At 59.3% G+C, this 22,589-nt stretch overlaps 1 protein-coding gene across 5 annotated transcripts in view; it reads left to right on the top strand.

Annotated features, from left to right (window-relative positions):
• The window catches only part of KDM4B (lysine demethylase 4B), a 181,064-nt gene that overhangs the window by 54,769 nt on the left and 103,706 nt on the right, over positions 1-22,589 (top strand). For all 5 annotated transcript variants that reach the window (XM_037738421.1, XM_017528393.2, XM_037738423.1 and 2 more), the window contains 3 exons: positions 10,764-10,929; positions 17,682-17,857; positions 19,678-19,792. In XM_037738421.1, coding sequence (XP_037594349.1) covers positions 10,789-10,929; positions 17,682-17,857; positions 19,678-19,792 — 432 coding nt within the window. In that variant the 5' untranslated portion in view covers positions 10,764-10,788. The remainder of the gene's footprint in view (positions 1-10,763; positions 10,930-17,681; positions 17,858-19,677; positions 19,793-22,589) is intronic.

Below are 22,589 nucleotides of genomic sequence, written 5' to 3'. Positions count from 1 at the left end.
CACTCCGGAGTTCAGGCTGCAGAGCCGTGACTGCGCCACTCCACTCCGGAGTTCAGGCTGCAGAGTTGTGACCGCACTACTGCACTCCGGAGTTCAGGCTGCAGAGCTGTGACCGCACCACTGCACTCCGGCCCGGGCCATACAGCAAGACCCTGTTTTACAAAATCAAATCAAATCAGTAAAACAAATGCCAAAGGGAAAGAGTAGAGTGCAAGCCTGGCACAGGTTTTTAATTTAAGAGACTTGGCACATGTGTTTCATTTGCTCGTGTCTGCTTTCCATAGGCCCCCAAGCAGCGAGGAGGTGTGATCGCCCATTTGTTTTCTCCTCTGCAGTGGGGGTCCTTGGGTGGAAGGACTGGGGATTGAGCTTGGATCAAGCCCCTGGTTTTATGGACAGAGTTGAGTTGCCGGAGGTGGTGACTTGGGTCAGGTTCCTTGTGAGCGTTTTGTTCCGTGGCTCATTCATTAAGCATAGGTGGGTACCGTGTTCCCTCTGAGAGTGTGGCCCTGGTCCCTCGTCTCCTGGGGATTAGTGGCAGGCCCCGGGAGCTCTGGGTCTCATGCCTGTCCTCCCCTATGCCAGCTCTTCCGGGGCTCTCAGGGCATAAGGCACAGGACCTCTGCCCACGGGCCGCCGTGCTCAGGCATGGCTCACTCGTCGTGGCTCCCATCTTGTGGCTTTGTCTTGAGACTGGTCTGCCTGCTTGTCTTGCCACGTTTAGGCCCGAGTGTCTGAAGGAAGTAACGAGCTGCAAACCTCATGACCTGGCAATCCTGCCTTTTGGAGCCCAGGCTTCAGGAGGCGGCAGGCTCAGGATGCTGGGGGCGCCAGCAACTGGAGCCCGCTTCCAATTGCCTTGCTCAGGCTGCTGGCTGCCCCCACAGACGGTCTGGGAGTTAGTTCTGGGACCACACGCGGCTGTTCCGGCTCCACCTCCTGGAGCTCCGTCTCCATGTATTGGTATTGCAGTGCGCTGGGTTGGGAGAGCTCACTCCAGCATCTGATTTTCCAGAAACCGTGCTCCGGTCTGAGTGCGCGCAGGCAGAGGTGCTCAGCCTCCCCTGAAACTGTGCTCCCGTCTGAGTGCGCGCAGGCAGAGGCGCCCAGGCTCCCCGGAAACCATGCTCCCGTCTAAGCGAGTGCAGGCAGAGGTGCTCAGCCTCCCCTGAAACTGTGCTTCCGTCTGAGTGTGCGCAGGCAGAGGTGCTCAGCCTCCCCGAGGCGTGCTGGGCAGGAGTGCTCTCTGGGTGGGAGGGCTTGGAGGGACGTGGGGGTTGGTGCTTTTTTTTTTTTAAGTTTTAATTTATAGTTTTTATGGGTACAAGGTGTGCTTATTTCTTTGCATGGTATGTTTTTCATGTAGCAGTCATGGTGGACTGAATAATGGTCCCCATAGGTGTCCATATCTTAATCCCTGGGACCTGTGAATATATTACCTTAAATGACAAAAGGGACTTTTTGCGGGTGGGACTGAGTGAAGGACGTTGAGCTGGGAGATGACCCTAGATGCTCCGGGGAGCCCGATGTCCTCAGCAGGTCCTCATGAAGAGGCAGGAGGGCGAGCGTCAGAAAGAGGCTGGAAGAGGCTGCGCTGTGGCTGCAGAGGTGGAGGAAGAGCCCTGAGCTGAGGGAACCTGGCATGCGCTGGTGCTCTCTGGAGTAGGATGAAGCAGAGAACGTTCTGGTGCCAAGTTGTTTTCTTTCCTGCCTGAGGGTCCGTTATGTAGATCAGACCGGAGACAAGTGAATCCTGGTCTTGCCAGGGGAGGCATTTGGAGCTGCTTGTGGGATGTGATGTGGTGCCAGGCCATATGCCCGGGGCTGGGGCTGAGGGGCATTCTTACACCGTCTCTGTGGCCAGGTTTCACTTGGAAGCCTGGCTGCGTCATGGGCTCCTCCTGGGCCGTCTGGCTCGGGGCTCCTCTGTCCTTGGTCCCTGCTAGGAACTGTGCTTTGCCGTGGGAACCCAGAGAGATGGCAGCACAGGGGCTGGAGGCCCGCTGGGACTCACTGGGGTGGCCCAGGACAGGGACCGGCTGGGACTTACTGGGATGGCATGGGGCTTCAGCTGATAGCTAGCCCTCCTGGGACAGGGACCGGCTGGGACTCACTGGGATGGTGTGGGGCTTCACCTGGTGGCCAGCCCTCCCGAATGAGGGATGGATGGGAGCAGGAGCTGGGGCAAGAGGGCCAGCACCCAAGGGAGCCCCCACACTTCCTGTTCACAGAACCCCTGATACTTTTCAAAAACAATGCACTCTCTTTTTGAAAAATTTATTTTTTTATTTATTTGGAGACAGAGTTTTGCTCTTGTCACCCAGGCTGGAGTGCAGTGGCACAATCTCAGCTCACCGCAACCTCTGCCTCTCAGGTTCAAGTGATTTTCCTGCCTCAGCCTCCTGAGTAGCTGGGAATACAGGCATGTGCCACCACACCCAGCTACTTTTTGTATTTTTAGTAGAGACAGGATTTCTCCATGTTGGTCAGGCTGGTCTCGAACTCCTGACCTCAGGTGATCCACCTGCCTTGGCCTCCCAAACTGCTGGGATTACAGGCTTAAGCCACAGTGCCTTTGTTTTTTTTTTGGTTTTTTTTGTTTTTTTTTTTTGAGACAGGGTCTCACTCTGTCCCAGGCTGGAGTGCAATGGTGCTATCTGGCAAGCACGCCCGAGGGATTTTTAAATTTTTTGTAGAGATGGGGTCTTGCTGTGTTGCCCAGGCCGGTCCTGAACTCCTGGCCACAAGTGGTCACCCACTTCGGCCTCCCACAGTGCTGAGGTGATGGGCATGAGCCCCTGCCTCCGGCCTTCTCATTTTTAAAGTGATTCTTTGTCATCAGTTTTGGTGTGGCCACCATCAGGTGGCAGCTGAAAGCTGTCACCTGGCCGTTTCTTGGGTGGCCCTTGAGCCAACACCCCTGCATCCTGGCCTACTCCCAGGTTCTTCCATTCCAGAGTGGACTCTGGGTCAAGGAGAGTCCTTGGATCCTGGGGACACGGCCAGTTGTGGGGCCTGGGAGCATGTGGACAAGACGCCAGCCCCACCCCAAGAGTGCGAGTGCAGGTGTGCTGGAGGACTGATGGGGTCAGCCAGACTGTCCCCACCCGAAGGCCCCTGCCAAGCCCCTGCATCTGAAGACTGCAGGGCTAGGATGGCAGCCCGGGAGGGTGTCCCTGGGCCAGGCGTGTCAGTGACCAGGAGAGCTGGGAGCATGGTCACCGCTGGAGGGCTGAGGAACCAGACCTGGCCCAACGCATGCAGGGTCCCCCGAACACACCGCTGCCTTAAAAAAAAGGCTTTATTGAGATATAATTTACAAACCATACAAGTCACCCATTTGAAGCATGTAATTCATTGGTTTGTAGTTTAATCAAAAGCTTGCCCTTGGGCCTCAAAATGAGTAGAGGGGAGAAAGGGACCTTTTTTGTTGTTAAGAGATTTTTTATTTTTTTTGAGAAGAAGTCTCGCGCTGTCGCCCAGGCAGGAGTGTCACTGTGCGATGTTGGCTCACTGCAACCCCCGCCTCCTGGGTTCAAGCAATTCTCCTGCCTCATCTCCTGAGTAGCTGGAATTACAGGCGCCACCACGCCCAGCTAATTTTTGTATTTTTAGTAGAGACGGGTTTCACCACGTTGGTCAGGGTGGTCTCAAATTCCTGACCTCATGATCTGCCCGCCTCGGCCTCCCAAAGTGCAGGGATTTCAGGCATGAGCCACTGCCCTTGGCCTGTTACTAGAGATTTTGAGAGCTGGGTTGGGTTGAGCGCCTTCCATGCTAAACTGAGGGCCAGGGAACCCAAGTCTGTCCTGAGTCCCCATTAGGGAAGAAACCCAGGGCTGGGCACGGTGGCTCACGCCCATAATCCCAGACTGTGGGAGGCTGAGGGGAGAGGATTGCTAAGCCCAGTTTGTCCTGGCCCCCCAGCTTCCTCTCTGGTCCCCTAGCCAGGAGCAGCTGTAGAATCTGTGGATCCTATGTAAAATGAAGCCACAGGCTCCCCGTGCTAAAACTGTGAAGGCTCTTCAGATGGGGCCAGCTGGGCTTTAAACTGCGCATTTAGCTGAGCAGGGCTGCGGGTACCCATGGGGGCTGCATGCCCTGGAAGCCAGCCCTGTCTGCAGTCTGCTTCCCACAGCCAGAGGGAGCTTTCTAGAAATTTCAGTTGGATCGTGTCTCCTTACTCTAAACCACCTGTCGGCTTCCCCTCCAACCCCCCAGGAAGGGCAGGCTCCTTCCAGCCCAGCCCCAGGGCCCACCCCGTCTAGCCTTGACCCTGCCGCTGCCTCCACGCTCCCTGCTGCCCTGCCTCTCGGGCCTTAGCTCTTCCCTGGCGTCGCTGGGTCCTTCCCTCTGCCTGGACCTTCCTCTTGCCCTGGACTTCCCAGGCCTCGCCCCCTGCGTGTTCGACAGTCAGTTCCAGGCACAGGTCCTCTGCTGCCCAGCCCTCTCTGACCCAACCAGCTTCATTTGTCTTTCTCTCTTGTTTCCTTTTTTCACCTCCGCCTCCTGGGTTCCAGAGATTCTCCTGCCTCAGTCTCCCAAGTAGCTGGGATTACAGGCACCCACCGCCACACCCTGCTAATTTTTGTATTTTTAGTAGAGACAGGGTTTTACCGTGTTATTCAGGCTAGTCTCCAACTCCTTGACCTCAAGTGATACTCCGGCTTTGGCCTGCCAAAGTGCTGGGATTACAGGTGTGAGCCACTGTGCCCGGCCTTAAAAGTTTCTTGAGATGAGCTGACTGTCGCCCAGGCTGGAGTGCAGTGCTGCGGTCACGGCTCACTGTGGCCTCAAACTCCCGGGCTCAAGCCATCCTCCCGCTTCAGCCTCCCAGAGCACTGGGATCACAGGCGTGCACTGCTGTGCCTGCCTTCACTTGTCTCCGAAGCTCTTGCTCACTCCTCTGATGCCCTCAGTCAGCGTCCAGATTGGGCCCTGAACCGAAGCTCTGCCAGGCAGTGGTGGGGCCTGCACATTTGCTCAGTGGAGGGGGATTCCAGGGACCAGGTGCGTTCCAGAGGCTGGCAAGTTGGCTCCGAGCTGCTCGTGGGCTGGGTCACTGTGGGGAGGCTGGGGCCAGCAGAGTGGGCACAAGGCCGTTTTGTGGTTTTGAAATTGGGTCTGTATCATGAGCGTTACTGCTTTTGTAAAAACTTGCTAGCAGGGTACTGAGAGAAATTCAAACAATAGCCGAGAATAAAATCCCTCCCTCCCGCTGCCCTGGTGTCCATAGGAGCTGACTGCCACCCCCTTTATGCAGCATTAGCTATCATCTAGAATCTTCCACAAGGAGAGGGCAGGGTAGTGGGAGCAGGGTTAGAGGGCCCCAGTTGTTGGGACGTATGCTGGCCTGGCTCTAGCCAGGTCACACCACGGGGCAGTCGAGGCTTCCTTTGGCCCAGTTGGGGCCTTCACTGCACCCCAAGGCCCAGTGCCCCGTGAGCAGGAGATGGAGAAAGGGGTCTCCAAGGAAAGGTGGGCCTGGCAGCAGCACTGTGAGTGGCCGGCAGGTGCAGGGTGCCACCAGGCAGAGACAGACGCCGGCGCGCTTGCCCCACGTCTCTTTCTGCGTGTGTGTGTTTGTGTCAGGGCTGCTAAATACGCAGAGCAGGCGTCCTGGTGCTCCCCCACATCACCAGAAGGACGTGTCTCCCTGCGACCGTGGCAACCCACCACCACTTCACACCTGGCTGTTTCCCATGCCTGCCGCCTGTGCCCAAGCCGAAAGGTCTCGGGTGAAGCTGCCGTGTGCACCGCGCGGCTGGGGCTGTCTCCGTGGCCTCTGAGCTGAGGAGGGCACTGCTTTTCGCTCTTCTTTTGCAAGTGCAGGAGAACATTATTTTTTTCTTTTTTCCATCCTTCCTTCCTCGTTTTCTTCACTCTCTCTTTTTAATTTTTCTTTGAGATGGAGTTTCTCATCACCTAGGCTGGAGTGCAATGGCGCGGTCTCGGCTCACTGCAACCTCCACCTCCGAGGTTCAAACGACTCTCCTGCCTCAGCCTCCCGAGTAGCTGGGATTACAGATGCCCGCCACCACACCTAATTTTTGTATTTTAAGTAGAGACAGAGTTTCACCATATTGGCCAGGCTGGTCACGAACTTACCTCCGGTGATCCACCTGCCTCGGCTTCCCAAAGTGTTGGGATTACAGGCATGAGCCACTGCGCTTGGCCTTCTTTTTAATTTTTTTTTTTTTTTTGCTAAGTGCTTTATTAGATATAATTTGCACACTCATTTGTCCATCCATTTAAAGTGTTCAGTTCCACAGTTTTTAGTATATTCAAAAACTTGTGCAACTATCATCACAATTTGATTTTATTTTTATTTGTTTACTTTTTAGAGACAGGGTCTTGCTCTGTCGCCCAGGGGCTGGAGTACAGTGGCGCAATCACAGCTCACTGCAGCCTCGAAATCCTGACCTCGAGCAGTCCTCCTGCCTCAGCCTCCCTGAGTGCTGGAATTACAGGTGTGAGCCCCGTGCCTGGCCCTCAGTCAGTTGGAGAACATGTTCATTTCCCCACAGAGGAGGCCTGTAGCCTGGGGGGTGGCACATGGCCCTCTGTGCCTGGCTTCTCTCACTGCGACGTCCTCAAGATTTACCCACATGGGGGGGCCTGTGTCACAGCCTCGCTCCTGTTCGTGGCTGTGTCATACTCCACAGCAAGGTTGGACGTGTTGTGTTGATGCCTTCTTCCACTGGTGACATGTGGGTTCTTTTCACCTTTAAGGGCGGTTGTGAATTGTGCTGCAGGGGAACATGGTGTACGAGTTTCTGCATGGACGGGTGCTTTCATTTCTCTGGGGCAGATCCCCAGGGGTGGGATGGCTGGATCAAGTGGGATTGATGTGTGGCGTTTCCGGGAACCTCCAGGCCACCCTGCAGAGCAGCTGCTCCCCATCACCCTCCTGCCTGCCTGTGTTTGAGGGCCCCGGTTTCTCCGCATCCCCGCCCACACCGTGACCATCTGCCGTTCTGATTCTGGCGTCCTGGTGGGTGTGGGGTGGTGGCTCATCGTGGCTCTCACGTGCATTTCCCTGGCGCTGAGTGCCGCTGGGCACCTTCTCCTGTGCGCGTTGCCTGTTTGTCTGCTTTGGAGAGCTGTCTACCCAAGTCCGTGGCCTGTTGTTTTGTTCATTTGTTTTTGAGACAGGGCTTCACTCCTGTTGCCCAGGCTGGGAGGCTGGAGTATAGTGACGTGATCTCTGCTCACTGCAGCCTCCGCCTCCTGCAATTCTCCTACCTCAGCCTCCCGAGCTGGGATTACAGGTGCAGACTACCATACCTGGCTAATTTTTGTATTTTTTATAGAGACGGAGCCTCACTATCTTGTCCTTGCTGGTGTCAAACTCCAGCCTGCCTCGGTCTCCCAAAGTGCTGGGATTACAGGCATGAGCCACCGTGCCCACCAGCCTTGCTGCATTTTTATTGGGCTGCTTGTCTTTGGCTGTGAGTTGAGACCCCCCCCTCCTTGGCGTGGCCCCGTCTCAAGTGTGTCACTGTTTGCAGGCAGCTCCTCCAGCCCTTCCAGGACGTCTGAGCCCCCGAGCCGTCGTGTGCCGCCTGTCTGCCGTGTTCTGGTGATGTGGAGGTCGGCCGCAGGGCCGCGTTTCAGGACATCCCCTCTTCACCGTCGAGCTGTGTTGCATGTGCGTCAAGGTTATGGAGCGTGGGGATTGTTAACCATTTTAGTTTTCCTCTTTGTAATGTACCTCCCAAGCAATGTCATTTCAAAAGGCACAAATGGCCAGGCACGGTGGCTCATGCCTGTAATCCCAACACTTTGGGAGGCCAAGGTGGGAGGATCACTTCAGGCCAGGAGTTTATTAGCAGGCTGGGCAACATGGCAAGACCCTGTCTCTACAAAAAGTACAAAAATGAGCCAGGTGTGCTGGCACACACCTGTGATCCCAGCTGCTTGGGAGGCTGAGGCGGGAGGATTGCTTGAGCCCAGAAGGTGGAGGCTGCAGTGAACCGTGACTGCGCCACTGCCCTCCAGCCTAGGCAACAGAGCCAGACGCTGTCTCAAAAAACAGTAATGATTTTTAAAAAGTGGAGACAGCTGCCCCTAGGGGGCGTCGGTGGGTGGAGTGCCTGAGCACCTTTGCAGGGAGCGGCTCCAGGTGGAAGGGCTCCCTGGGTCCCCCCAGCGTGGGTCCGCCACACGCCTTTGTCACCCAGCATTGCAGTGTGTGCTGCCAGCAGCTGTGGCCACAAGCTTTTCAGATGAGCCCTTGACCCTGCGGCGAGGTGTGGGGGGGCCCCCATTTTATTATTTATTTATCTGTTTTTGAGACATCCCTTGGGCCGCCCAGCCCTGCCCCAGGCCCTGTCCTTCCTGGGTGGAGCTGGTGTGGGGAGGACACGGGAGTGCTGCAGGCTCTATACTGCACAGGTCACCCTGCGGCCAGGCCTGTGGGGCAGGCGGGCTCTGATGACCTGGAGGTCAGAGCCTGCAGAGGGTGGGTGGGCCAGCCCCTGACAGGACTCTTGCTTAAGAGCTTCCTGGGAGCTGATGGCCTTTGCAGTGGGTCACTGTGGGCAGGAAGAGACCATGTATGAGTTGCCTGCAGAGAGGCAGCCAGGGATGAGAGCTGCTGAGTGCAGATGAACCCAGCGCCTCACCAGGTGCCAGAGCGCAGGGGGAGACTCTCGAGGTCACGACAGTGCCCTGACGTCACGTGCAGCCCGCCGTCTACCTCCCGTGTGGCCTAGGCCCACGACCGCCCCTTGTGGGCCTCCGCGCCCTGCTCGTAAGCTCAGTCGACTGTGTCACCACCTGTGATACACAGAGCAGAGTCAGGGACCCAGTAAGTGCTGATGTGGGGACCACTGTGGCCACCACCGCATATGGGCACCGTCTGCGGCAGATCCAGGGATGGCCTCAGGCCTTCTGCCCAGCCTCTTAGGGCTGGGGACCAGCGGGAGGCCCGAGGGAATGACGATCTGCTGCCTGTCCTCCCTGCTCTCCCACGTCCGCCCTCACCAGTGCCCAACGAAGGCTGGCACGGAGGGTCACACAGCGGTCCAGGCACGGCCTCTGCTCCCTCTGAGCTGGTGGCTTCCTGGGGATAGTCTTGTCTGTTGCCACAGTCCGCTGTCTGGAACGCGCGTGCCTGGGTGAACGCTGCATGGCCTCGTCTGGGTGAGAGCAGGAGGGTAGGTGTGGCGTGCGAGGGATTGCCGGGCGTGCGAGGGATTGCTGGGCCTGTGGGGCTGGCACAGTTGCGGGGAGGATTAGGTCTGGGCCTTGGCTGTGGGTGAGGGGCAGTGTGGGACAGTGTGGTGGCCTAGGAGGCCCCGCGTGATCAGAGGCAGCTCCTGTGATTGGGCCACGTGCTGTCCACGGTGCACTCGGGGCCTCCTGTGCAGACACTGGCTTTGTGGCTACCCCACGGAGACGTCTCGAGGACTCTGCTCAGAGCAAGGGTGGCGGGCAGGGCCTCAGCCAGGACAGGAGCTTGGAGCTGCGGGGTTTTGTCAACCCTGGTGGGTCTCTCAGCAGCCGCCTGGCCGGGGGTCAGTGCCGGGTATCAGCCCTGTGTGCTGCAGGAGGGGTACAGGGTGGACCCAGGGCAGTGGGGGGAGGCTGGGGGCGCCCCGGGTTTGCTTCCGCCTGGATGGAGGTTCTGGACACACATCCAAGCCCAGCTGGGGCCGCCGAGCCACCCTGCACAGATTCCTGGGTGCATGCTGCCCTCTAGTGCTCACAGCGGGGAGCGCCTCTGGGAGCGGGTGGCTGTGCCTTGGTGGCCAGGAGCCCAGCTCCTGCGACTGACTGGAGGCTCCCTGCTGTGCCTTCCACGCCCTGGATAACTTCAGGGGTCACAGGGTGGGGAGGTGGATTTTGTTAAGTTTTCCCAAAGTTTTTGGATTTGTACGTACTTGGGTCCTTCTTATCATTTCCAAATCCTGGAGGGATTCTGCCTCGAATTTGGAGACTAACCTGCCAAGGAGGACCCTTCCCCAGAGTCCGTGATCGAAGCCTCTTCCTGGTGGGGCTGAGCTACCAGTTCCTACCAGCTCCTGCCAGCTCCTGCCAGCTCCTGCCCTCTCAGGGCAGGAGGGAGCTGCTCCCGCCCGCAGCCCCCGTGGATAGGACAGTGTGGTTCCGACATTTCCAGGTGGTTGCCGGTGGCGAATCACTTGGCCAGGAGACTCGGCCTTGATCCTCCGTTCTGTGTGGGCCAGCTGGTTTATGATCTGCATGACTCTGGGCAGCTGTGATGGTGGGAAATGAGCTGTCCCGACCCGGCCTCCTGCTCTCCTGGGTCAGGGTTCCTGCCGGGGCCTGAGTTCCGCTGGCAGCAGCCAGTCCAGCCCCCTGTGACCCACAGGCCTGCCCTCGCCCGTGGCCTCCCTCACATCTGAAAACCTGCAGATGCCTCTGCCCGTCGTGTGATCTGGCTCAGAGCAGAGAGAGCGATCTGCGGCGGACGCCGGCACACCTGGGGCGTCCCTGATAAGAAGGCCGTTCTTCCGAGGCCCCGTTTAAAATTAGTGCACTTGCTCCCGGTGTCGTCTTGGCCTTAGAAACTAGGTCGCCTCCGCTTCTCGTGAGCTGCAGCGCTTGGGCCCTTTGTGCTCAGCAGAGAGACGGGGTGCTCCTGGTTTTCTCTCCTGCCCCCGCTCGGCCACGAGGCCCGGCCGCCTTTGTCCTCCTGGCGGCTGCGGTATTTTTAGACGCTCCGTTCTGAGGGCAGACTCCGAGGGCCGGGCGTGGCGGCACCACTGGCTCACCTCTCTCATCTTCCTCCACAGGTGTGGTTCCTGCACAGCTGCAGCCATGGGGTCTGAGGACCATGGCGCCCAGAACCCCAGCTGCAAAATCATGACGTTTCGCCCAACCATGGAAGAATTTAAGGACTTCAACAAATACGTGGCCTACATAGAATCGCAGGGGGCCCACCGGGCGGGCCTGGCCAAGGTGGGTGACGTCCTGGCCCCAGCGTGGCCCTCCATCAGCCTGCGCCTTGGGGCTGCAGACTTGCCGGGTCCCAGCTCTGCCGGCCCCACCGGCGAGGCCCGTGCACACGGACTGTTTCAGGGCCACTCAGCTCGCAGACACGCACCTGTTGATGGTGTTCTGACAGTGTGCTAGGCACCGTTCTAGGCACTGGACCTGAGAAGTGACCGGTGCAGGCCCTGGCTCCAGGGAGCTGGCAGGTGGTGGTGAGGACACACAGCTGCGCTGCAGTGAAGTCCAGTGGGCAGCGGCCACCGGGACATTCTGGCGGGGAGCTGATGCGTCACTGAGGGATGGCAGGAGTCTAGGAAGCCTTCCAGGGGTGGTCAGTGCCTGAGGAGGCCTTATTTTCCTAGTCAAACAGTTCTTTTTTATCTGGGTGTGGTGGTGCATGCCTGTGGTCCCAGCTACTTGGGAGGCTGAGGCAGGAGGATTGCTTGAGCCCAGGAATTAGAGGCTGCAGTGAGCTACGATCGTGCTACTGCACTCCTGCCTGGGTAGCAGAGCAAGACCCTGTCTCAAAAACCAAGTCAAACCAAACCAAAAACCATGTTTTTGAGATGGCAGTAGCTGGGTCAGGGAGCTTCGAACGGCGCAGCAGTACAGGCAGAGAGCGGCCAGTGTCTCCTCCAGGTCCCGACCAGCCCCCACCTTCTCCCCGGAAGCAGCACTGTTACCGGGTCTTCTGTCTCTCCTGGCGTTTTGTGCGTGTGTGTGTGTGTGTGTGCGTGTGTGTGTGTGTGTGTGAATACAGAGACCCCCAACCCCACGTGCTAAGTATCTACAGTACTGTGCTGCTCGGCTGGGCATGGTGGCTCAGGCCTGTAATCCCAGCATTTTGGGAGGCTGAGGTGGGAGGACCGCTGGAGGCCAGGAGTTTGAGACTAACCTGGGCAACACAGTGAGATCCCATCTCTACAAAAAATACAAAAAATGAGCCGGCTGTGCTGGTGGTACATGCCTGTGGTCCCAGCTACTTGGGAGGCTGAGGTGGGAGGATCGCTTGAGCCAGGGAGGTTGAGGCTGCAGTGAGCTGAGATTGCACCACTGCACTCCAGCCTGGAGGACAGAGCAAGATCCCATCTCCAAAACAAAACAAACGGAAAAGTGTGTGCTGCTCTTCTGCACGTTTCACGGTTCCCGAAGGTGGGTGCTTCGGTCCGCGAGTCTCTGTGTTCTGGCGTGAGCCTGTTCGGGCAGTGCTCACCTCTCGTCTGGAAGCTGAATCATCTTTGCACTTGGTTCTTCCAGCTGCCTGCTGTGTGCCGCTCACTGCTCCCCCTTAGCGAGGCTGGGCTGGGCAGGCGCTCTCTACACAGTGCCAGAGGCTGAACACCTGGGCTCTGCGAGCCAGACCGAAGGGCAGCCAGACAGCGTGTAAATGAAAGTGCGAAGCCCTGTGTCAATAAAACTTTATTCCTGAACCCTAGAGTGCAAACTCGTTGTTTTCACGTGTTCTGAAGTGGTACTGTTTTTTCTTTTCCCCCAACCACTTAAAAATGGACAAAAAAAAGAAAGAAAAGAGAAAAGCCATCTTAAACGCTTATACAGAAGCAAGAAGGGGCTGGATTTGGCCCGAGGGCCGCAGTGTGCTGACACCGAGGCCGCTGCATCTCCTGGCCCTCCCCCGCCCTGCCCTCCTCCCCTGCATCCCTGGCTTTGGATTTTGTCATTAGTGTTCGTCTCTCTCCTGGTGAACTTTCAGTACCAAACTTGCATCGTTAGGTCTTCACCTCCAAGCCTTAGAGCGAGGGCAGCCGTCTGACGCCGTCTTCTGCCCGCCAAGGTGGGTGTGTTTTCTGTTTTGAGGTGAGGCCTGGCTCTGTTGCCCAGGCTGGGGCACGGTGGTGCGATCATGCCTCCTGGGCTCAAGCCATCCTCTAGCCTCTCTGTTCCCGAGTAGCTGGGACCACAGGTGTGCATCAGCAAGCTTGCTGTTTGTCTGTGACACAGCATGACGATGTGGGAATGGCAGCACATCTGTGTCAGGGGCGGAACTGTGCTGGCTGCTGCCCTCCCGGCTTCAGTTCTCTTTTTAAACGCCTTCAGTTCTCCTGTCTGATCTTCAACCATCCTCCCTGGTCCTCCAGGCTGCAGGCCGCCATCCCAGGAAGGGGCCAGGTCCTCCTCCTCTTCTCCCTGGTGCCTGTAGGGTAGTGGGGGACAGGCATGGCCTCCCCTTATCCGTTCACCTCTGTCTCCTGCCCTTGACCTACTTCTGCGTTTCCCAGGATGCAGCGGCTCTTTCTGGTTTTGGATCCACCGCGTCCTGATGTCAGGGAGATGTGGGAAGTCAGACTGCCTGCGCTCTTCCCTGGCGCACCTTTAAAGGCCCCCCCGGTCTTCTCTCTCATCCCGCACCTCCCACCAGGCTCTGCGGCCCTGGTTCTGCAGCCCTCTTCCGCTACACGGCGGCCTTGGGCACGGCCTCGGTTCCCAGCTGGACTGTTGTCCCCACGCCGGCACCTCCGCTTTGCCCCTCCCTCGTTGGCTCCTTTGCTGCCGCCTCTTTCAGCCCCGATGTTGCTGCTTCAGGCTTCTGCGCCCCCCTCCAGGCCGGTTCCCCTTTGAGATTCTCCATGCCAGGGTCTTAGGGAGGCCGATGTGGGGAGTGTGGTTTCCTGCCTTGTGTTCTGCGTGTTCCTTCCCGTGCCCCTCCAGCCGCCTCCCTCCCCACGCCCCTCCAGCCGCCTCCCTCCCCACGCCCCTCCAGCCGCCTCCTTCCCCACGCCCCTCCAGTGGCCTCCCTCCTGTGCCACTTTTCCTGGGACGCATGCGGAGAATCCTTTTTCAAACCCATGGAGGGGGCTGGGCAGTAGGGGCTGCCTGGGGCCCGTGCCCTGGAGGGAATATGTGTGTGTGTGTCTGTGTGCGTGTGTGTGTGCATGTTTATGTGCATGTGTGTGTGTGTGTCTGTGTGTGCACATGGGAGGCGGAGGGGGGAGGTGGCTCTCACACAGCCCAGAGAGCTTGGCAGCTACAGAGTCACGTTGGCACCCATGTGTGGCACTCGCACACCCTCTTGTGCAGCTCTGTGGGGACAGATGGGCTCAGGGAAGCATCTGGTTTGGCCCTGGGCAGCCCTGCATCTTCCAAATAGGGGGTCCTTGGCTGGAGCAGCCAGCCTCTTTAGAGAAGGAACACAGGCCGCCACGGGTTCTGAGTGAGCTGTGGGGGTGTCAGGGTCCCCCCTTACCCTGGTCTCCCCACCTTGACCACCCTTTGTGTCTGTGTGTACGTGCACGCCTGCCTGTGTGGGGTGGGGCTGGAGGGTTTGCTGGTTCCTTCAAAGCTGTATTTGATTATACATCACCACTTGCCCCCAGCGGAGATCTGTAGACCCCATGGAGCTGGGGCGGGGCAGGAGCTTCGGGCACAGCCCCAAGAGGGCGCTGGAGCCACCACTGCCCTGGTTGCTGGGAGGCCCTCCTGCTTTGCTGGGGCCTCCACAGCCGGGTGTCCCCGGCCACTCAAGAAGCACTGGGGTGAGCGGAGCCCCAGGAGACCCTGTCTAGGGTCCTGTTAGGCGGGGTCGGAGCTTCTGGTGCCTCCTTCCAGCTGCCTCCCAGGTGGGCACCAGCAGGGGAGGCCCTGGCCACCCTCAGTTGTACTGCTCACTGGCGTCTGTCTCTCACCGTTGGTGTGTGGCCTGTCGCCCTCCTGGCCCCGGCTGACGCTGGCCCCCCAGGAGCCCTGCGTGAGGGACTTTTGGGGACCGCCCCAGGCCTGGAAGTCCCACATGTGGCAGTGGGATCGCCCTGAGCAGCTTTCACTGCCTTCTTTTCAATGTTCTCGCCTGGAGCCCTCCTCCTGGATCCGCCGTCTCGGCAGGAATGTGGGCTGTCACTTCTGTCCTCTCACGCCCTGCGGGATTTTCCCAGAGCCTTCGGGTTTGAGCCCAGCTGGAAGTGGCCCTCGTTCACACAGCCTGTCAGCACCTGCCTGGGCGTGGCACCTAGAGTGTGGCTCCGTGTGTGCGGCGCAGACGCCGTGGGGGTGTTTGGAGCCTCCCGCATGGCTCCCAGATGTCTTTTCTACGCAGCGCCCGCTGAGGAGGGGACGGATGAACAAAGTCGCCCAAGGCACTCTTTCAAGAGTGGGGAAATCGGGAGCGAAGTGTTTTGTTCATTTCGCAGCCTCGGATGACGGATGAGCTTCCTCTCATGGCACTGCAGGGGTGGGTTCACGGCTTCCTCTCGGCCAGCAGCCTTAGCCTGGATGTGGAGCTGGGCTGGGTTGGTGGAAGTCTCCTGCAGAAGCAGCCTGGGCTTCCTGAGAGGGGGACGGCGCCTGTGTGACTCGGAACGGCGCCGGCCTGTGCAGCCTCGTCGCCCAGCTCCGTTCTCGGCAGGAGCATCTTGTGCCCAGGACTCAGGCCCTTTTGTTTCTATTTCTTGCCTTTCCACTCACGAATGTCTTGGCGTCTCACTGATTCTTCAGCTGCCCCCTTGAAATTGAAGAGAGGGGCATCCCAGCCACTGCTCCGGCACCCTGCCATCGCACGGCCTGTGCCAGCGACAGCAGCCCCAGGCACCTATTGTGCTATGGCCACAGTGGACATGGAAGGGTGGCGAGTCTCCAGAAGGAGCCAGCGTGAGCCTGGACTGTCCTTTCCTTGGGACCTGACTCACCTTGGTTAGACTCTAAAGGAGGGCTTCCCCTCACTTGGCACTGCTCACCTGGGGCTGGGTGGTTCTCTGGGGCGGGGCCATCTGGGCACTGCAGGGCTGAGCAGCACCTCTGGCCTCACCTACTTCCTGCCAGGAGCACCCTCAGTCGTGACAGCCACAGATGTCCCCAGACATGGCCACGTGTCCCCCGGGGGACAGGACCCCCTCAGTTGAGAGCCACCTGCTTGCTGTGGCTGCCGCTGTTACTGCTTTTGCCGAAGAGAGCTGCGGACCGGCTGCGGAGGCCGGACCTTCCCACCGCTAACAAGCACCTGGAGGATTAGTGTTTGCATTGCCAAGCAGAACAGTCTCTTCGCTGATGCGATCGCTGGGTCAGTCGTCCCCATTTACCTGGGGGCGGTAAATGGATTTCAGCCGTTCTGGAAGCTGCCGGTGACGTGGGCCTCAACACGGAGCTCTTCCTTTGGGGCCCCTGAGCGTGGAGGGGCAGCTTTCCAGGTTCCTGACAGATGAGCTGGAGTGGGGGTGGGGGGGGATTAGTTCTTTCTCGCTGTGCAGTTGGGTGGCCTGGGTGACCCTTGGAAGAAGGCATGGGGACTGCAGACCCCACCCTAGGAGTGAGTGTGGCTGCCCAGAGCGGCTGGGAGCGCCTGCACAGGAGGGTGCCTGGCGTCTCAAAGGCCTCTGGTGCCCAGCAGCCGACTGGAATCTGGGCTTGTCGGCCCAGAGGCTCACCCCCACCAGAGGAGGGAGCACGAGGCTGGGGATGAGGCTGGGAGCCCAGGGCGAGACGTGTGCCCCCGATAGCCCTGGTCCCTCAGCTCCTGGATGGGGCACCTGACAGGTGCTGGTCCTTGTCCTCTGCTGTTTTCTCTGCATGTCTCAGTGTCCAGGGTGGCCCAGGGCTTCCCTGGGGTGCTAGAATTCCACGTGGCTGCCAGGTTAGAGGTCCCGGGCCACAGTCTGCCCTCCCGCCCCAGTGGTGCCCTGGGCTGTGGTGTGGATTGCTGTGTGCCTCTGTTTCCTCATTGGTCAGATGGGAACTTCAGCCTAGGGGATATGTGTTCTGAGCCCCAGCACACTCTGCACAGTGCCCAGCTCAGCACAGCTCCTGTCCTGCCCCACAGCCCCGGCCCCTGCCCCCGTCCCATGTGGCGCCGTCACCCTCCCTGCGCTTCCTGTCGGCCTGCTCCAGGCGGTGTGGGAGGACTGTGGGGTCGGATCTATCTCCCAGCATTTCCTAGTGCCTGGAAGCTGGGTCGCCCCATAGTGGTCTCGGCCAAGTCGAGCCACTAGAGTGAATCTCAGCTCCAGCCCCTGGTGTCCAGGTGCTTGTGGCCCCCGGTGGCCTCATGGTAGCTGGCGGGCGCAGTTCTCGTTTCCTGCTGCTAGAGGGCATGGTGGGCCGCAATGCGTATGACCAAGTGGGAAGAGTCCCGTTTTAAAAATGCCTTGCCCAGCATGTTGGGAGGCTGAGACGGGAGAATCACTTGAGGCCAGGAGTTCGAGACCAGCCTATGCAACAAACTGAGACTCCATCTCTACAGAAAATTAAAAAATAAAAAATGAGCTGGGCATGGTGGTGCGAGTCTGAGGTCCCCGCTACTCGGGATGCTGAGGTGGGAGGATCTCTTGAGCCCAGGAGCTGGAGGCTGCAGTGAGCTGTGATTGTGCCAGTGCACTCCAGACTGGGTGGCATAGCAAGACCCTGTCTCAGAAATAACAACAACAACAACCACACATGCCTCAAAATGTGAGTGTGTGAGCCTCCAGATGCCAGCACACACACACGCCCCATCCCCCATCTTTCCTGAGTCTAATCCTGCACACACGTGTCAGGGTCGGCCCTGGTGCTGTCGGGGGCTGTGCCCAGCTTCCAGTCCTGGGAGATGGCTCTGCCCTAGCAGGAGAGACCCCTGTTGGCCGCACAGTCTCCCGGGGAGTTTGATAAGGCAACAGAGTGGGCTGTCCCGAGGTGCAGATCTGGGGGTGCTGGTCCCCGGGGAGCCGGCGTCACAGTCTGCTCTCTGGCCTCGCCCTGAGGCTCCGAGGGTGCCACCGACTCGCGTCTTGGTCTTGCAGATCATCCCCCCAAAGGAGTGGAAGCCGCGGCAGACGTACGACGACATTGACGACGTGGTGATCCCGGCCCCCATCCAGCAGGTGGTGACGGGCCAGTCGGGCCTCTTCACGCAGTACAACATCCAGAAGAAGGCCATGACGGTGGGGGAGTACCGCCGCCTGGCCAACAGCGAGAAGTACGCAGGGCGGGCGGCATGACCCTGGCTCATGGGGGCCTTGGGGGCAGAGAAGGCGCGGCACACGCAGCCCCCATAGCACAGCTGGCCTGCTCCATGTGCCCGGCGTGGGCGGCGGCAACCCCTGAGCCAAAGGTGGATCCGGACCCTCTCCCAGCCTGGGCTGACCCACACCGCCCTCACCTCAGCTTCCCAGGGCTCCCCAACACACAACGGGCGGCACCCCAGTCCCCAGCCCCGGAGCACGTCCTCCACACCCTCCTGTGATGCCTGAGTGGCTCTCTGGCTGGCACAGGCACACACGAGGGCACACAGGCACATACGAGGGCACAGACACAGGTACACACGAGGTCACACAGGCACATACAAGGGCACAGACACAGGTACACACGAGGTCACACAGGCACATACGAGGGCGCAGACACAGGTACACACAAGGACACACAGGCACATACGAGGGCACACAGGCACATACGAGGGCACAGACACAGGTACACACGAGGTCACACAGGCACATACGAGGGCACAGACAGGTATACACGAGGGCACAGGCACAAGCACACTTGAGGGTACATGTGGACACAGGTACACGTGGGCACACTTGCATCCATACACAGGCACACACAGTACACACGGGCACACACATGTCCATACACAGGCACACACAGTACACACGGGCACACACATGTCCATACACAGGCACACACAGTACACATGGGCACACACGTCTATACACAGACACACACAGTACACATGGGCACACGCATGTCCATACACAGGCACACACAGTACACACGGGCACACACATGTCCATACACAGCCACACACAGTACACACGGGCACACACGTCCATACACAGGCACACACGGTACACACGGGCACACACATGTCCATACACAGGCACACACAGTACACACGGGCACACACATGTCCATACACAGGCACACACGGGCACACACATCTCCAAACACAGGCACACAGTACATGGGCACACACGTTTATACACAGGCACACAGAGTACACACAGGTGCACACACATCCATACACAGGCACACACATGGGTACACACGGGCACACATGTTTATACACAGGCACACACATGGGTACACACGGGCACACATGTCCATACACAGGCACACAGAGTACACAGGCACACACATGGGTACACGTGGGCATGTTTACTGGACACGGGCACACGCAGGCTCATACACATGCCTGTCAGGCACACCCATGTGGGCACACCCATGGGCACGTGTGGGTACACATGGCACCTTCGTGTACTGGCAGTGTTCCGAGTGTGGGTCCCTGGTTCCACAGGCACAGCCACACACACCCTCTGTGCTGTGCAGGCCCATCCTGTCACTGTGCCCTCCTCCCTGTCTGTGGCCCCCGCCCTGTTGCTCTCTGAGGTCCACATGCCTTGTGGCTCTGGCGCCAGGGCGGGGCCTGGTCTGTCCTGGTCGCCTGACCTTCCCAGCCCCCAGTCTGTCATCTAAGCTCGGTCTTTGCCACTCAGGGATGACAAGAGCCACCCAGGGCCTCTGTCCCGTGCCCACTCCCCCTGGCTTGTGTTCTGATGTGGGTGCCTGGGGCCAGGATAGCTGAGGAGGCTGCGTGGGTTTGCACCACTTGTCACCCATGGAAATGCTCTCTCCCACACTCAAGCGGGTTACGTGGTACTCCAGGCAGGGGCAGTGGGCAGTCTTGAACAGAGCCCTTCCTGCCTCTGTCGTGGGTGCCCTGGGTTCCTGGTGGCTGAGGGTGGACTGGGTGGCACCCATGCCCCACCCTGAGCTGGTTTTGGGGCGTTTGTTCACCAGGTACTGTACCCCGAGACACCAGGACTTTGACGACCTTGAACGCAAATACTGGAAGAACCTCACCTTCGTCTCCCCGATCTACGGGGCCGACATCAGCGGCTCTTTATACGATGACGTGAGTACCAGGCCCTGGGGAAGAATAGGACCAGCTTCCTTGTGGGTGGCGGCGGGGAGGGCCCTGAACGGAACTCTGCCTTAGCAGATGAAGCTTCCAGGTGGGCAAGGTTGACCACCTCGCCCGGCTCTGGCTTTGGGCCGTGTCCTGTGGTCAAGAAAGAGGAAGCCAGGCTTTTTCTGATTTTTGCAGGGCCCCTCCAGCCACACCCTGCAGCCTCTGTCCTGAGCGCGTGCTGGCTCCGCCTCTGGCCTCAGCAGCTGGTACACGGCATGTTACGCACACGTGTATTGTTCTAGTCCCTGTGCTCGTCTTCCTGGCACGGGGGAGGCCCGAGTCCTCAGCCAGCCAGGCTGTCTGCTGGATTTGGCTCCAGCCCGCTCCCTGCCTTGCGCCTAGGGCCCCAGATACTGGGGTGAGGGGGCCCTGTTTCCCTTCTGGGGCCTGGCCTGCTGGACATCCCCTTGTCCACGCAGCCCAGGCCCTCCATGAGGGCAGCTGGCGGGCACCCCCAGAGGCCCAGCCTCAGGGATAAGGCCCCCACGGCCCTGCTGGACGCCAGCTATGTGGCCTGCGTGGCGGGCGTGTGTAGAGCAGTGTCGAGAGGTCGTGGCCAGCCTTGCCCTGCCCTGCGTGGTTTAGCCCGGCGGTGCTGTGGCCCGCGCAGGACTCGGTTTGCTCTCTGAGCTGAGGACGCCGGTTTCTCACACAGAGGATTCTGTTCAGTGAGCCCCCCTTGGAGAAGCTGAGGAGCCCCCTCAGTGTGGAGCCAGGCATAAGGCCGAGGCATCGGCCAGCTTTGCTCCCGGCCCCGCCACTTCCTTCCTGGGCCTCAGTTTTCTACTGATAGAATGGGGCATGGGGTGTGCAGCTGTCCTCCCAGGACGGTGCCCACTTTCCCCCAACTCCACAGCAGGTGGCAGGCTTGTGGAGGGCGCACGGCCCGGCCTCGGGGACCTTTCAGCCCCTGAGCACGCAGCTGCAGTCCTGGTGTGGCAGACCCGTCCCGTCTGCACATGTGGCCGCCCCGCACCTGGTTCAGCTCGAGGGGAACAGCTGTGTGCCGGGGGAGCGCGGGCAGTTGCAGCAGCCTCGGCCACCTCCTTTTCCCTCCTGTCCCAGTGCACACGCGGTTCCCACGGGGGCTTGGCCACCCCAGGCCTTGCACCTCCCAGAGTCCTTGCTCGAAGGAGTGTGGATTTGGCCCCAGAAGCCAGCTCGACAGCAGAGGGTCCAGCGGTAGATTGACAGGGAGCTGCTTCCTGGAGCTGCCTCTGGTCTGGCGGTGCTTGCTGCCCGGGCGGTGAGCAGTGGCTGGCTGTCATGGGTGGCAGCCATGACACCCATGGTGGTGGGTGGCCTGCTTCCCTGCTTTCTTTGAAGCCCTCCCTGCTAAGTCAGAGGGGCACAGCCTCCCAGGCTGCCTGTTTCCCACGTCAGGCAGCTGAGGCTTGGAGCAGCCCTCTTGGACAGCCCGAGTTCAGGACTGGGCCTCCCCTTTCTATCTGGTTTCAGGCCCACTTTCCGCCCATGCCCTTGGCACCTCCTGGAAGCTGCTGAGGTAGGGGGAGGCCAGGGCTCCATTCACCCGGGCCAGGATGGCAGGCTTGCCCCCGATCTGTGGCCCTGAGGGAGGTCTTCCCAGTGACTCTGACAGGAAACCCCTGACTTTCTAGGAGCCTCGGAGCCACTTTGATCCCTGCAAACATGACCAGAGCCATCTCCCTGGCCGCCGGGCGGGAGCAGGAATAGGCATTGGCATCGTGGGCAGGGGGTGGTCAGCGTCAGCAGCCTGCCTGCTTTAGGTGGGGACACCGAAGCCCAGAGCTGGGACGTGTGCCCGTGGCCATGCGCTCTGTGCCCAGTCCGGAGCCGGGGCCGTCTGTGGGAGGGGCAGCCGCTGTGCCCGCTCACTGGTCACTTCCCACCCTGACCTCCGCCGCAGCCTGGACGGTGCTCCCAGTGTGCGCGGGTCGGCGTCAGGGACTTCTGGCAGCCCCAGCATCCCAAGTGTGGCTCTGCCACCCACACTGTTACGTGCCGCTGCCCGGGGGGGGCGTTCACGCCCGGGGACCTGAGGGCCTAGGGCTGCGTGCTGGTGCGAGTGTGCAGTCAAGCCTGCCTGGCACGCGGCTGGTGTTGTCCCCGTGGCATTTAGGGTGTTTGGATTAGGCGGGATCTTTTGTTTATGGATCCGTTCCTGTTTTAAATAGCACCCTTCAGATGTCATGCACATGCCCCTCAATTCACCCATTTAAAAAGTACAATTCATGGGTTTTAATACATTCCTGCAGAGTCATGCAGCAGTTACTACTGTCAGTTCTGGAACATTCCATTGCTGCGAAAGGAAACCCTGTCCCCATCAGCAGCCACTCCCCGCTCTCCCTGTCACCCCCAGGCTGGCACCCACGCATCTTCTTCCTGTCTCTGGATGGGGCTGTCCTGGACATTGCATAGAAACGGGACCACACGCTGCGTAGCCTTTCCTGTCTGCTTTCTCCCACCAAGTGTGACATCCTCAAGGTTCATCCACACTCTGGCCTGTGTCACAGCCCCATTCCTTTTCACGGCTGAATAATACTCCGCTGCAGGGATATACAGGTTGAATATCTCTTATCTGAAGTACGTGAGTCCAGCGTATTTCAAATTTGGGATTTTTTTAAATTTTGGAATATTTGCACATACATACTGAGATATTTTGAAGATGGGACCCAAGTCTGTAGTAGTTTGTCCTTGCGTTGCTGTAAAGAAGTACCTGAGGCTGGGCATGGTGGCTCACGCCTGTAATCCCAGCACG

Source organism: Cebus imitator, unplaced genomic scaffold, assembly GCF_001604975.1.
Source record: "Cebus imitator isolate Cc_AM_T3 unplaced genomic scaffold, Cebus_imitator-1.0 Scaffold53, whole genome shotgun sequence".
Taxonomy (NCBI): domain Eukaryota; kingdom Metazoa; phylum Chordata; class Mammalia; order Primates; family Cebidae; genus Cebus; species Cebus imitator.
This window is presented reverse-complemented; position numbering and strand designations above follow the sequence as displayed.